General features: G+C 36.8%; 1 protein-coding gene across 1 annotated transcript; it reads left to right on the top strand.

Moving 5' to 3' along the window:
• Positions 1-1,239: 1,239 nt before the first annotated feature.
• On the top strand, positions 1,240-12,585 carry LOC146135608 (uncharacterized). Its single transcript, XM_083396084.1, has 12 exons — positions 1,240-1,263; positions 1,720-1,863; positions 3,862-4,027; positions 4,695-4,801; positions 4,954-5,031; positions 5,767-5,897; positions 6,696-6,828; positions 7,314-7,537; positions 9,578-9,667; positions 10,732-10,799; positions 11,417-11,553; positions 12,379-12,585. Exons 1-12 carry the CDS (start codon positions 1,240-1,242, stop codon positions 12,583-12,585), a joined length of 1,509 nt encoding a protein of 502 aa, XP_083252210.1.
• Positions 12,586-16,788: the final 4,203 nt, after the last annotated feature.

Genomic DNA, 16,788 nt, shown 5'->3' with positions numbered 1-16,788 from the left:
AGATTTATTTTTATCATTCTACAAAAAGTGTGCAGAAATTCTGTCTTAAATGCATTAACGGTCTAATCTGAAATCAGCAAATGTATAGTAGTACATGTTTTATTGTGGCTCTGACGACATCGCTGGAAACACACCATAGCCGTATGATCGTTGATCAGCTGACTCCAAAAAAAATTCGTCATAAACAAAACATTCATGTCGTCACGCAAATGTGACGCTTATCTTGTTTTGATCACATGATCAAAGTACGTGATGCGTTAAATCGTTAATTAAGAATATTAGGAAACCAGCTTTTTGTTAACAAGGCCTTAAATTACAATATTTTTTCATAATTTATTTTTAATCTTTGGAACATAAAATAATTTTCCTATTATAAAATTTGTTGATAAAAATTGCGCCACATAGAAACCTAAAGACATTATTTATGTTATCGTTTGGTGCTTGCTTTATTTTGTAACAGATGAAAAACAATTATTTTAAAATAACCAATTCTGGCCATGTTCGTCAGCTGATTGCTGCAACTCTTTGTTCACTACGGTTTCCTGTAGGACAAATGACATAAAGAAACCTTGAAATGGTAAGTTTTCTTCGATTGATGTAGACATAAACGCACTTTTCAGACTTAAATGCGCGCTATCCATTTTATAGTTGGTAATATATTACTTAATTTACATTTATGTTTGATGTGTATTAAGGGCGGTTGTAAAGTAAATGAATTGTTCTGTAAAACGTCTGCCGCGAAATATTTAATCTTTTTTTAGTCTGCCACAAGATAAAAAAAAGTTTGAAAACCACTGCTGAAATGTAAACAAATGTTTTGCGACTTGTTTTATCTCAAAAGAGAATTTGATTATTGAATGCACAACTACAAGGGTGCATGTTCACATGACGCGAAACGCATACATTGCGTATATCTTGTTTGAAAATTCGGATGCGTGTTACTCACGGTACTGTGATCCTATTTCAAATACGTTGTAGATTTACTCAAATAGCAACCTGCATTCACTTGATAATTTGGCGAAAACTGGATTTTGTAGAGAGTGTTAGTCCACACTGCGTTAGGCTGGACACAAAAAAACATTAAGCATTACACGCGCATTAAGGCTGAAAACTTTAACTTAAGACATAGCAAAAATTGAGAAAGATTTGCGCAAAGCTCTAAATATAATTTCCTTTAGCTAGTTTAAGTTGGCAAATAACATATTTTAAAAGTGGACATGTGGTTGTGTCCCCTTAGATATGTCCAGTGGTGGGATTCAGCCGGTTCGTTCTGTAGAACCGTCTCGCGGCATTTTATGAGATCAGCGAACCGGTTAGCATTACTGGTTACTGTCAATGGATTTTTGCATCTTATACCATACATTGATTTTTGGGATAAAAGTAGCTCACGTGTTTGTTTTTCCAAATGTACAATGGTCAACGTCGCGCGTAACAGTCATACATTGTGCTAATTTTTAAAATTGTAGTATTTTTCCTTTTGTGATTGTTTGTTTGAAAATTTAATTCTTGCGTCATAAGTACAATTCATGAGACGACTGCTAATTTTTAGTTGGCAGTTGGATTTCAGCCGGATGGCAACATATCCAGTTCTTGCAACTATACTTTAACCATTTCCCCGGAGAACCGGCTGAAATATATGACTTTTGTGATAGAACCGGCTGACCAAAAAATTGCCATCCCTGGATATGCCCCGCTTACCAGGTGTGTTTACGTTTGCAGGTTGGAGGGACGACCGTTCGTAACTTGGTGACGTTGCGCAAGACGTTGTCTTCCGTTTGCATAAAGTTCAACGAGTGGTCGTCGTTTCACGAACTGGACTGCTTCGATCCCGAATGCCTCATCGCAGCATTAACAACGGACAAGGTTGATTTAGCGTCAGTGGTTGCTTGCAGCCATCCTGGTTTAGTAGTAATTTTGAAAACACTACTTAATGATCCATTCTGTAAAGTATGGCTAATCTCGACTAGATTTCGCAGACGCACGGCCGAAAAAGGCGGGATGACCTGATGCAACAAAAGCCAAATGTATGGGTAAATGGGGGTGAATATTCGACTTTGGGAGTTTCAGGTTTGGTTTGTTGAAAAACCTTGCGGGTTCACTGTATATACTTCGTATACAGTGCGCCTGGTTAGATTGTAGTATCTAGTATGTGACCATACTTTCCAAAGTGGTATCTGGTTAGGTGTACTATAGTTAACTCATCAATAATTAATGTTCGTTTGTTTAGTACATTAAAAAAATTTTGTTAAAAAAACGGTTGTCAAGTGCAAATGTACGCTTTTACAGATTATGTGAATTTTTGGCTACCCTAACGAATATTGCCGTTCTTAAACCTATTTTTGTTTCTGTAAAAACACGCAGAGCTAATCAGTTTTATGAGCGAGACATTTTGAAGTAAATTTAGTCCCAGCTAAGTTACTTAAAAACTATCTTAAGTTCAAGTCATATATTTTGCAAAAGGTTTAGTCTAATTCATCAGAAGTCAAGTCATTTTGAGCGCAAGTCAACTTTAAGTCAAAACTTAATTCATTAACATAGCAAGAAAATTGTTTTACATGTAGAGTTAGAGATAAATACCTCAAATTTATAAAAAATATTTGATAAAAACATTTAGTTTTAACCCAAGTCATTTGGCAATGACGTAAGTCAAAGTCAAGTCAATTTGGTCAAGAGATGTAAGTCAAGCCTAACAGTTACTTAGTCAAATCATTGACTTAAGTCGGGGGTGGGTAGTTTTTTCTAGTCGCAGGCCAAAACCAAACTCAGAAAGGTCTCTGTGGGCCGTTATATTTTAACTGTGTGGACTTTACGCATCTTATTATAATGACACCAACCTCTGTTGATAAGGTTTAAAACTGGGTTATTTTGAAAAAAGAGTCTAATTACACATTTTACACTTGGTGCAGAAACAAGATTGCGTCAAGAGCAAAACAAAATGCTTTTACGTAGGAAAATAGCCATAAAATATAAGGAATAGCCTCGTGCCCAATTTGTAAAATAAGTCGCGGCCGAATAAATTGCGTTGACGGTCCGTGGGTTGCCCACCCCTGAATTAAGTCCTAACAACAATGATGTTCATTTTTGTTGTAGAATTGCGGCACCGGGCGTCCTTTGCTTTGGACTAAATTCCCGCTGACAACGAACTGTCGAAAGAGGGAGTTGCCTATGGCAGGTACGTTGTGTTTTAAAACAAAGGTCTCTGGGTAAAAATGTAGAAAAATCTTCCACGAGTGTAATTGCGTGTTTTTCATTTTTCAGGGGAACTAAGTGTCTAGGTCTTTAGGGTATGTTTTTTTCTTGTTTGAACCAGAACCCAGAATGCTATAATAATTAATAATTCATCAAAGCTTCATGATAAGGATAAAAGGTTACAATCTTAATACAAAATGTGTTTTTGGATACCGCTTAAAATTAGAAAAGTGTCATGGGTTGTACACGTACATGAAAGGATCCAGGATTTTTGTTTAAAAAAAAAAAAAAAAAAACGACGTCACGAAATAACAAAAGTATTCCTAAGGAATAAATTTAAACTTTATAGTTTAGCGCTAATCTGTTGGCACATAAAAAAACGTTAAAATATTTGACGGCGCATTTTGGCTCGTTTTCGTTTCATGAGCAAAGCGTTATAAAATGGTAAAAAAATATTTTTTTTGCATTAAGATCGTTAAAATGCAAAGTCGAGCAAATCGACTTCATTTACATTAAACGTTTCGATACGAGCTTCTATCATTTTCAGTTAATGTGGTGCATACCGAAACGTCTTAATCAATATGATGTCGACTCGTTACCACGATACATACCAGATCCTTGCATATAGTGCACCCAAGATAGTTTAAGGTAATAAAAAATGTAAACTCCAAGTTCCGACTAACTCTGCTTGCAGCTCTGCGCCAGGCCGAGGCCATCTTCAACCTAAGCCAGCTGATGTTCGCTCTTTATCACGGATCGGTGTCGGCCTGCACCTTTCGCGACCTGCAGCTCAATCAACCGCCGAGGGACATTCGGAAACACGGCTTTAACAAGCTGGGTGAGAACTGAAAACCGCCTTGTGCGACTGTTTTGCTGTAAAAAGCTATAGGCGTGCATTTCTTGCTTGAGTTGGGTGTGTTTGACGGGCCGCCAAAACTGCGCTATAGTTTTAACTAGGGATGTCTGATATGCTTAACATTTATTCCGATACCGATATTTTTTTATTTATTTTTTTTCGATTGTTAGGCTAAAATTTGCTTTAGAGTAAGAACTAAGAAAGTTTAGTTATACCTCGTAATGTTAACTTACAATTTTTTGATAAATTTACATTTTATCGTAGAAAAGCTGCAGTTGATCATAAACAATGACAGAAGTGACTTAATTAATTGGTATCGAATCAACACTGATACTACCCTAGTATCGGACGAGTACCGATACTAAAATTTCTAGTTTCAACCCGCAGTTTTTTTAAAACTAGCACTATACAACCCAGTGCGCGTTGTTTCTGAAACTGGCTTCAGTGTGGTTATGATGACATCTTAAACACAATAGCTATTTTAAACAGTTACAGAAAAAAAAGTGTAAAAAACTTTTATTTACGATTTACTAAGGATCCAGATAAAGTAAATTGACCGACAAAAATATAAAGACACGTGACTAATTTAGCAAAGCTATATACCTCTACGTTTTTGTCTACAATAGAAAACGTTTGCTTTTTAAATTAGGTAACTGCAGTTTATACTCGGGAACTACTTTTCGCCAAGCACTTCACGTCCTTTGCTGGGAAATCACCGAAAAGGGAGGCCTGCCCGTTATCTTCTCTATGATGAAGGTGGCTTATTTGTTTAAAAGTGTCTTTTTTGCCAAAAAAAAAAAATGTGTCGTTAATTTTAACACAAGCCTAATTTTTGTCGTTTGATGATTTGTATATTCTCGTGGCTACGACTTATAGTAGCAAGTGAGCGTAACGATTTATATCGACAGAACCCACAGCTTCCAATCATCAGACAGAAATGCCTGGACGCACTTACAAATGTGCTTTGTGTGGACACCATCGAAAAGGTAAATCGAAGATTCTCATCCATTGCTTTGTGCTTTTTAAACCATCGTTGTTCTCAAACTTTTTACAAAACAGCAATGTTATGACCTGACAATACATGACAAGTGCAAAATATCACAATTATTAATATTTTAATGGATAAATAATGTGCATTTTGAGGCATGAATAAGTTATATTCTTAACTTACAGAAAGTTTCGCGCCACACTTTTGAAACTGTTTACGCCATAAAGAGAACTCTTACAAAATCAATAGTTTTTTTAATACTTGTTAGTGCAGTATTGACGATTATAAATAATTACTATTCGACAGTGTCGTAATGCCGTTTTATCCTTATTTTTCTCTAAATTTATCCTTATTTTTCTCTATAAAGTTTATCCTTATTTTTCTCTATAAAGCATATATAATATTGTGCTTGCTATATGTTGCGTTATTGGTATTTTTGTTGTTGAGTTATTGCTCGTAATCGAGCAAGTTTACCAATTTGAGTATAGTTCAACATTTAGTTTTAATGACAAGGACTAATGGATTTGTGTAATTATGACTTTACTGTGACTTGACTTGTTGTTTATTCAAAAAAACTTGACTTGTTGTTTATTTAAAAAAAACTTGACTTGTTGTTTATTCAAAAATACTTGACTTGGACGTTATTTTACAAATGACTTGGTTTGGACTTATTTATTTCAAAATGACTGGTTTACAACATGCACTGTCATTCGATATATGTTCTTGTGTAAAGTTGGTTTTGGAGCGGCAACCCTGGTTTCTCGAGATGTTGATTAAAATGGTGGGTTTTGGTGACCTCCAGTGCGACATGGTGCCTGCCATTAGCGTATTGGATCGCCTGGTGGTCGTCATTCTGTCGGAGGGGTGAGTCGTTGTGTGACAAGTGATTATTATTATTATTTCATGTAAAAACGTTTGCCCGTGTTTGATTGATTTTTGCCTTGCTTGTTGGTTTAAAAGCGCGACTGGTCTAAAACTCAACGTTAGCAAACTTAAAACACGCAACCTTGGTTAAGAAAATTAATTGGCCTATATTAATTGCACTCACAAAAAGGGGGTTATTTTATATTGGAAAACACGGGCTTCCATTTATTTTCGTTTGTTTTAATATGGTTTAGTGACAACGTTTAACGTTGCTTGAATACCAGGTAACACTGTTAGCGTTTCATGAAAAAAAAATGGCGACTTATTTGCCATTGCACAGTGGTTTTAATGCAGTTATCTTAACACACAACTTTTGAAGTCTCGGTTTTTTCAACTTGGCCGAGAACAGCGCAGTGGTTCTCAACCTATTTTCTTTCGTGGCCCATTTTCGTTGCACAAAAATTCCGAGGCCCAATAAGCTTAAAAAACTATAAAGTAAGTTAAACAAAAAAACAAACAGCAGACCACATTTCCAAACAGATTATTTATTCAACCGTGCTTTAACAAGATTCTTGCTGCTGAACAATAAACTTACATTTCAGTTACATTCCTTATCAATTCCTCCCCGAGCCATTATTCGTGTAAAATTACGTATAGTGACACAAATGAAGCTAAATTCTTCAATAAACCTAGCTTTTTTAAATTGGTCTGTGGCCCACCCTAAAATGTTTTCGTGTCCCTCTGGTTGAGAACCGCTGGCCTAAAACGCATTAACACGGTTATCTTCACTGAACTCAGAATGAGCGACCCGTACAAACAGCTCTTTCGCCTGGATTTCATCGAGACTTGCCTCTCACGACTTCAGCATCCCGCCTTCACCAAGCCCAACCTCCATCTGCACTTCGTCAAGTTTCAGACCATTGCAATGCAGGTTCGCACACTTGTTCTGTTTTTTCCTTATTGGTATGCAATATGGTATATAAATGGTCACCCTTGCCGTTCCGATGAATTTAGGCCCTATTCCGATAGATTTAGGCCTTATTCCGATAAATTTAGACCATATTCCGATGAATTTAGGCCTTATTCCGATAAATTTAGACCATATTCCGATGAATTTGGGATTCATTTCGATAAATTTAGGCCTTATTTCGATGAATTTAGGATTCATTTCGATAAATTTAGGCCTTATTTCGATGAATTTAGGCCTTATTCCGACAGATTTAGTTCTTATTCAGACGATTTTGATCTTATGCTGTGACTGGATATTACTACGTTTTGGCTGTATTATGTCATTGGTTTTAATACTATAGTTTTATAGATATTTTCTGCTTTAGGTATTGTTGCCCAGTAGGTCTTATTGTGTGTTCCCAAAAGAAAAGACCCCTGTAAGAAAACGCCCTTTATTGCCTCTACCAGGCCGTCGCCCTTCTGTGCGCCAACGAGCAGTCGTCGCAGTGGACTCGAGACCTCCAGGACCTGGTCTTCCAGTACGCTTTCCACTCAGTGCTGCTCTGGGACACCGACAAGCCGCCCAGCGACCCGGTCTGGCACCAGTCGGAGAGTTTCTATCGCAGCATGAGCTTCAGCAGCAGCGCCCTGGTCTTCTCTTTCGTTGTACTGGTGCACGCCGTCTTGAAGTGGTGAGCGTACACTGTTTTTAGTGTGGGATCTGGAATTTTTTTGAGGCACTTTCGTTACTTCAACCTGTCTTCATTGCTATATAAATCGAATTTTTTTTCAAGCTGTCTTGTCTTTTGATGGGGTAAAAACTATTGTCTCTATCAGTGGTCGGCAAACTGTGGGACAGGTGTTATGAAGGTTAAAACTGTTTTGTTTTGCGACGTCACCGTACGACGTATGTTGTGATGTCCTTCTAAACCAGGGGTCGGCAACCTTTTTCTAGTCGCGGGCCGAATCCAAACGGGCCGCACAAAATGATAACTAAGAATTGTGTTAAAATGTCTGTAAATCAGGCAGGCATTAGATATTTTGTGCACTTAAAAACGTGTTTAATTACATTTACAGAGGCAGCAAAGTGTTAACGCAAAGCGAGTAAAAAGTGTTATAAAACTACTCTGAGGAAACGCGATAACATTTAAAGTTAATCTAGCTAAATGTTTGTTAACTGTTTCAAGTCAAGGCGCACGTGGTGATCGACACGAGCGCGATTTTTTTGGTATACCGGTATTTCTTTTAAATTTTTGGCAAGTTTTTATTACATTGCCCAAAATAGAAAAACGTTAATAAATATATATCCAATATTTTTTAATACTTTTTCCCATTTTGCGATACGCACTTGGCAGCCTTCCACGGCACAACGGTGAAGAATCGCTGATCCAGTTGAAAAGGCAGCATCAAAACGTGAACAAACCGGACGTTTAACGAATATTTGCGCGGAGCGCGAAAATTTATTTAATTACGTAGTTAAAATAGTCAAAAAGTATGTGAAATAGACTCGTGTCTAATTTATCAAAGAGGCGGCGGGCCGGATTAATTACATCGGCGGGGCGGACCCGCGGGCCGTAGGTTGCCGGCCCCTGTTCTAAACCATATGTCATGCTCCAACTTGAGCAAAAATAACCCTTAAAAAACATTACCCTTCAAAGAGTATTTTGGATTTGGGGCCACGTCAAAATTTTTCGACAACCATTGAACTATACGAAGTAACGAATACATATAGTATTTCAGCTTACATTACAAATAAACTACCTCAACGAACGAAGAATGTTTGTAACCACTTATAATGTGCCAATTTTTAAAGCATTTATTTTGGATTCAATCCAAATTAAGTTGGTAAAGCTGTCAAACATTCGTGAATCCGTAGGGCTGAAAAGTTGGAGTAAAGTCAATGAAAACAAACAAAATGAACGCAGAAGCAAAAATGATGTTTCTGTCGACCTATACGTAACCATCTCATACTACACGAAACGGCGTATTAACAGTGCGTAACTCGCAAAACATGCATCATCCCTACACGCAACTAACACTACGTATACAAATGCAGACAAACAAACCGCGTAATGTGACGCAATTGCTCGTAAGTCGCTGTATATACGGTCTATTTATATGTGACATACGTTAAGGTGTGCCTTTTCACCAGTTACGTTTGAAAATTGATATCGCCTTTTACTCCAGTTTACTTAAACCAATAATTTTGACGAACGCAATTTGTCTTTTTTGCAACCCGATTACCGATGCAAATTCATAATCTCATCTTTGCCGAAGCTACATAGTTGTTCAAATAAAAAAAAAGAGTTTGTACACTATTACGACTTGTACGTCACAATTTTCTGACATTGCACAGAACAACAATTTTCGGTTTCGGACAGAAAATCGTTTGTAACATGATGCTTATGTCAATACCGTTTATATACTCTGGGCACCACTACCCGACTAGAGGCGGATTCAGGATTTTTGTGGAGGCACAATAATTTTCATTCATGACGTCACAAAGTTTCGTCATGCTATTAATCGTTGTAAACAACTGATTTTAAAAAAACCTGCTCTACTTAAGCAAATTCGTGAGCAAATATACAGCTGAGATCCATCCAGTATAATCGGGAAAGCGCGAAAAAATGCGTTTATTTGGAAACTTTTTAGTTTAAAAGGATACATACATGTCTTATTAGGCACATAAAAAGACTCGCTTGACCCAGTATTACACTTATTGTTTCACACAGGCCAGGAAAGTTCAACTACCTTAAGAAGCAAGCGCTCGCCTTCAAATACCAGCTGTCGAAGATACTCACTCTTCACGGATCCGACTCTGGGTAAATACACGTAGCACTTGTTTTTATAAAAACGGCCATCCCAACAAATGTCCGATAGTAATATCGAAACTCGGTACTATATAATTCGAACGTTTGGCAGGGCTGCGGAGTCGGTTAAAAATAACCCGAGGCCCGGGTCCGACTCCGGCCAACTGTGCGATTCGTATATCTCACCCATTTTCTTAACTAAAATAAGGTAAACATTTAGCAATGAACTCATAGGGCTGTCATATAATTCAATGCTTCCCAACCAGTGGGTCGCGGCCAATTGGTGGGGCCACAGCTATTTGAAGTGGGTCGCGAAGCATTTCTGTTATAGTTCCCTATTAGATCGGGAAATTATTGCATTAATATTGCGTAACATTTATGCAACAATGTAACAAATACGTAACAATTAGATGTGTTGTGTCGCATTAACTATTTCAGTGCATAAGCCAGTAGTAAAGATGCAAGTTTTATATGACTTTATTCGTTTGGTCATATCTCATTGTGGGTCGCGAACTGAAAAAGGTTGGGAAGCACTAATATAATTTATCCATTCACAATACATGGTTGAAAAAATTTCCACCATTCGCTATTTCACCTTTACTATTTACAGTTTGCAGCCTTATCAGTTTCAAAATGCGCATGATGCGCACGTCGGACTCGCGACTCGGGTAGTTTCACGTAGTCTTACTCGAGTACCGAGTCTTTAAAGCCAGCAAAATTAACTGACTCATTGAAGTCCCGACTACACTTTTTCGTTGGGTGAATGTGCTATAAATCACATCCCCACTATTATCATCATGGAAAAAATGTATCGTTATCTTGGTCTCATGGTCGACGCTTACCTTATAGTTGTTACCTGTTACGTAAATTCTCCCTAAAGAATAAAACAATTGATATGGTTTACTTTTTTTCAAATCCTCGACCTGTATACAATTTCTTTCGGGAAAACAAAGTATAACATGTTTGAGAAACAACTGAACCATTTCATAACTGACCTAGAAAAAGGTTTTCGTCTAGATCTCAACTCCAGCGCAAACTTATTGTTACTGGAACTGAGGACACCTTTTTGCTTGCAGGGCGAACATGGACGTCAATACACCGACCATTCTGAACGCGGTCGAGTGGTTGTGGTACACGCTCTACAGTCAGGACACGCCAGGCTTTGGTGAGAGCTTTAGGAAATTTGACGTGACCAACCCGACTCGAATTGGACTCCCACCTTTTTTTTTTCGAGCAACTTTGCGATTTAAGTTCGAGCGTCAAACGTGTTGTATACGGTTGAATATATTGGGGGCCTTGATCAAAGAAATTGAATTTAATTACGTTAAACATAAGCAGACAGGCGGCGTCGTTTCCACATTGCCTGAATTGTTCGGTAATGTCTTGTTACCCAGGATCAGCCAAACTGATAATAAAACATGTCTTTTTTGCTATCGGTTTAATTTACCACGTTAAACGTCAGTTGTCGGTATACATTATGCTTTTCGGGCATGTCTCTAACAAACTTCCAAACCCGCTATACAGTTTTTCCATTTCACCGTTTTTCCGTTAAATGTAGGACAAATTCCAACAGGTTGAGGTCGTATTCAGACGATTTTAGATCTTACTCTGTCATGAATATTACCGCGTATTTGACTTTGTTAATGCGTTGGTCTTGTAATATTATAATTGTTCTTATTACAATTGCTTAGTATATCTTATTGTGTGTTTCCATACAAATAAAGTACAACGACTCTCCATCTTTCTAATGTTGCTAAGTAGTTTTATCCGACTTTTCCGCATCGCGCGTTTCAGGCACGTCGAGTCTGTGCGCTTCAGTTCTGGAACCACTCCCCGAACTATGTGAGAAGGTGCTGCGATATTGCTCGAACGAACGCTGCAGCAAGAAGGAAGGCCAGGTAAGCTATATGCGCTGCTCGCAGGCTCACCTTATTACAGCGCTATTGTGCCTTTTTTGTTCCCCTTCTGTACGAAAACTTGGTAGAGCGAGAAAGACTATAATGCTGCTCTAGCAGTTAAAAAAAAAAAAAAAAAAATTTTTCCTTATACACTACTGATCAGTTTTGTTTTAATAACTAAGTCAATCACTTGACTTGACTTAAGTCTTTTGAGCAAAATAACTTGACTTGATTCAAGTCTTTTAGACAAATGACTTTACTTAAGTTTTTTGGACAACAAATGACTTAGGTTGAAATGATTTGTTGTTCGTATTCGTACACGGAAATACCAATTTTAATAGTTTACCGGAACTTTGTTATTTGTTCAAAAAGACTTGCCTTGGACTTGAGGTATTTTACAATTGACTTTACTTGGATTTAAGTCCTTTTTGAATGACTTGATTGCAACACTGCTACTGACTACTGTTGTTAAAAGTCATCTTTAACAAAAAGTCCCAATCAAGTCGTTTGCGAAATGACCCAAGTCGGAGTAAAGTATTTGTTACCGACTAAAATATCGTGTTCCCGCCAATTCAGTATTCCACCACAAGTCAAGTTATTAGCAAAAAAAGTAGGGAATTTAAAACTTATTAAATTTATAAACCAATTCAATATAAATCTCGGTAGGCGAGATTTGAATAAAAATCTGCATAAAAGTGTTTAGTGTATATTGTTTAATTTAACATTTTTTAATATATTCATGCACATTGTGATGACAAATACACAAGGTTGTTTCCCGAAAAACAGTTCTTCGGGCCAGATTTTAAGCCTGTCCAAATTCTTCAGGTCAATCAATTTGAAACTTGCGCCCACTGCCGGATCACATGTTATTGTAGCGACGCCTGCAGGGTGGCGCACGTGAGCTCCGGTCATCGTGCGGAGCGCTGCGACTTCCTAAAGATGGACGCAGCGTCTTTGGAAAACGGCGAATTCACAGGGATCGAGGCTGTAGTGACGATAGGCTCGGCGTGCGGGGCCAACAGTAAATGCTGAAAACCGGAACATATGCCTCCGGTTGCCTTTTTTTCTATTCTCTTTCTTGCTCTCTCTCTCTCTCTTTTTCATTTTTTTCTGAGGAAAAAATGCAGCGACCTTCAAGAGAGTTTTTGTAGTGACCGCAGCGAATATTGTTATATTTTAACGTAAAATCGACGGAAACTCATCCGCGCGAACCCAAGTTAGTAACAAAACAAAAAAGGTGCTTTGCTTGGGTGCTGAACCATTGCGTGTGGAACAAAATGTCCAAATATTTCCAAAAACAAGGTTGTAGTTAGACGGAAAGTAAATATTAAAGCACATATGGAAAATATGCTACCCCACTGTATGGCTTTTCATATTCATTCTAGGTCTAACCAAAAGAGCCTTATTTAAAAAGTTACTGGTTCACAGCTTATTGCAAAAACAGTATATAGTAACTTTCGTTTACCTAAAATTGTTTTCCCTTGTTTTTAGGATCAATTCAATACAGACATTTAAGAATTTTCTTATGACACCGTACATCCTCTAACCGGGTTTTATGCGCAAATAATACCAACATAAAACCTAAATTTCTGAGTAACTATTTTTCAATTCAGAGTTGGACGACATTAAAACACAATTTTTGCGATTTTACGTCGAATTTACGTGGCCATAATGAAGCAATGGTTCTCAAACTTTTTCACCTTTGACACACAAAGATATTATAACTGCACACACAATCATCCTTAACACACGTCAAGGCAATAGATAAAATAAGTACTAACTAATGGGTAACGAACAAGTCTCATGTCTGTCTGCGATCCTTTTGTTATATCTTTTCAAAATTACAAAAAACTACTTAGCATACTCTTAAAGCACAATATTGTGCCCGACACACAGTTGAAGAACCACCGCCAAAACAAACGATCTGTATTGCAAACCAAGCTGTTTTTTTTCCATTTGGCATTACATGGCTGTTTCGAAATCCGTTGACACTTCTCATTACACCGTTTTAAAAAACTTGAAAAAAAAGTTTGGGGACTGCTTTATTGTTGATATTTAGAGTGGTCCACTACTATCTTTCACTGTTAAGATTTATTCTTTATTCCTTAAAGTGTATTGTCTTCGCTTTGTTACCCGTGCAATGTAAACAATATTATACAAAAACTTCGTTGCTTCTTGAAACTTGTCGTTTTTGCTTTAAAAAGATCGCCAGTTTATCTGCAATATATTTCGAGTTTTTTGTGTTCGCGCAATAATGAAATGTGTTTTACTGTGTTGTAAATTGATCTTTCTTGTTACGTTTTCTTATCTTTGCTATAACTTTTACCGCAGCATGTTTCGCAAACGGTGATTCCCCCACGCAAGTAAACTTTCTCAGCACTGTGTTTTTTATTTATAGTATTTTATTTACCTTCCCTTTTTACGTTTATTGTTAATGAAATACCCTTTTTAACTATATTTGTGACGTATGTTAGTTGAAATAAAAAAACACTTTTAAATTGTCATTAAAGAATTCAAGTAGTTCACATGCCCAAATGATGTTTAATATGACTTTAAGGCCAAGCTATGTTTTAGTTGATAAACTTAATAAGTTTAAGAAGCTTACACGACAAGGCTGCGAAGTGACCCGACTCTAGCATAGAAAATAAAGTCCAGTCCGACTCCAGACAAATTACCAAAATCCGTTGAAACCCATGTCGGGCTACGACTGAACAGTACTGTATTACACACGTTTTCGTCCCTAAAGTAAGGCAGATATAAACAAAAATAGGTTCGGTGCCTACACCAACGCACTTACAGGGGTGTCCTACAACGAACACTTCAGCAAAACATGGGTGGGAATATTCCATTCTATGCTATTCCACCTTTACGATTTACAGTGCGTATGGCCATATCTTTCCGACTTGCTACTGAGCAAGCACACGTTGGACTCGTGACTCAAGTAGTTTTAGAAAACCTATAAACAGTAAGAAATAAATTAACTCACACATTCCTGTTAAACTGACAACAAATCAACTTGGATTGAGATTCGTTCAACAAGATAGATAGATAGATAGATTTTATTTTTTTGGAACCGAAACAACTAGAACGCAATACAAATTTACCAAAACAAAATTACAGTTGTTTGTTCCAGGATGCAGCGAAAGACCGTAAGGTACATCGCGTCAACTGCACCCTGTTTATACAAAAGCTTCATTCGAAAAAACAAAAAACATTTACCCAACACACAAGTTAGTGATACATTGGAAACACAAGAAATATAAGATAACAACGAAAAGTCATTAACGACAACGCAAGTTTACTGCCAGAAATGACGTTAACACAGTGATATATTTACAGCTTAAATAAAAAATATTACAAATACTGAGATTGACGCAAAAATCATTTAGAATAACAGCAAACACGGCGTTTTTTCCCCAGAAACACAAATAAGGGAAACACAGAGATATATGGGCATTTAAACATAAGATTTATATTCTTACACATAACAAAAGAGATTGAAAGAAAAACATCAACAATAACAACAAAAAACGACGAAAACGCAGTAAAACACAAAAATACAATTCCTCATACCACAAGTTCAAGGAGATTAAGGCAAAAACTCATTCACAAGAGCAGCCAAAAAACTCAATTTTATATCGGAAACACAAATGACGGAAAAAAACACGGAGATATACGAATGTTTAACAGAAGAATAATATTCTTACACATAAGAAAAGCTCGAAGAGATTGACAGGAAACACTTTGACAATAACAGTAAAAAAGCGACGAAACGCAGTACAAAACAATAATAACATTACTCAAGAAAAAAATTCAAGAAAATTGAGGCAAAATCTTTCACAATAACAACCGAATGGCATTTTTAATACAATGATGAAAATGCAGAGATATATGAACACTTAAACATAAGAATAATATTTTTACATATCAATTAATTATTCTTACACTACAAAAAGCTCGACGATATTAAATGGGGAAGCCTCACCAATAACATCAATTTTTTTGTCACCGCAGACGACGGAAACGCAGTGAAAAAATCAAAAAAAAAAAAAAAAAAAAAAAAAAGTCAACAACAATGCATTCACCCATACCAAAAGTTTAAAAAATATTTAACGTAACAAGCATCACAAAAATAATATAACTAGCCAAAGTATATTCTATATATAAATGAAGCAAGACGAAATATTTACTACACTGTATAAATATATGAAACAAGACGAAATAGAATGAGTCGAAAAACTATATAACTTCTTAGCACGTATTAGTATTAAACACCTCACATGGTGTTAAATTTATGTATATTCCGACTCTCGTTTAAAATTTAATAATTGTTTCCATTTGTTTAACAACAAAAAATGCAAAATGACGTCAACATACCTTTCTGTACAACATACCTTTCATGTCATCGTGTTTCGATTACAAAAAATATTTTCTTAGATGTGACGAAATTTCTTTAGATTAGAAATTCGTAAAAACGCAGAATTGGCAAAAATGTAAAAAAATGTTGCTGGGTAAAATATTGGCTACGATCGGGTATTTCAATTTGTAATCAAGTTTGGCGATGCGGCCGTTTTGGTGTCGACGTTTGGCGATATATAGTTTGAATGGCGCCGGTGTGTGCCGCTGTTTTGGCCCTGGATCTGTTTAACCCTATTTCTAAATATAGGTGGGTTTCTCCCTATTTTTAATTATAGGCGGAATGGGTGGGGTTAAAAATTTTGTTAGGTTTGAAATCATTAGTGGTGTTAATGATGCATTTGGTGGTGCTGATTTTGTCAGCCATACGACAAAAACTAGAAAATTATTAAGGTCGAAATAAAACACAGTCTTAAATAAGACTAAAATAGAACTAATGCCTAATAGCCGGAACATGGTAAAAATCGAATAAGACTTGACCAGAACAATGCCTATACAACACGCTACCTAACCCAAACCCTATCTTTAAGTTAAACACTAACTGTCATATAATTTCAACCCTAACCCTATTTTAAACTCAAACTGTTACCCACCTTTAACCCAAACAGGGGCAAACAATCCGATGCCAAAACAGCGGGGCCGTTTAAACTTGGCCGCCAAAACGTCTACACTTAAACGGTCTATGCCAGACATGTGTCGCCCCATACCCTCCTCTATATATTTTGAGTCGTTATTATGTATATTTATGTCTTATTTCGATGAATCCGATAAATGCTACAAATCGTTCAGAGAGAATATGAGATCAGGACTAAATTCTAC

The sequence above is a fragment of the Ascidiella aspersa genome, chromosome 8, assembly GCF_963924565.1.
Source record: "Ascidiella aspersa chromosome 8, kaAscAspe10.2, whole genome shotgun sequence".
NCBI classification, from domain to species: Eukaryota; Metazoa; Chordata; class Ascidiacea; order Phlebobranchia; family Ascidiidae; genus Ascidiella; species Ascidiella aspersa.
This window is presented reverse-complemented; position numbering and strand designations above follow the sequence as displayed.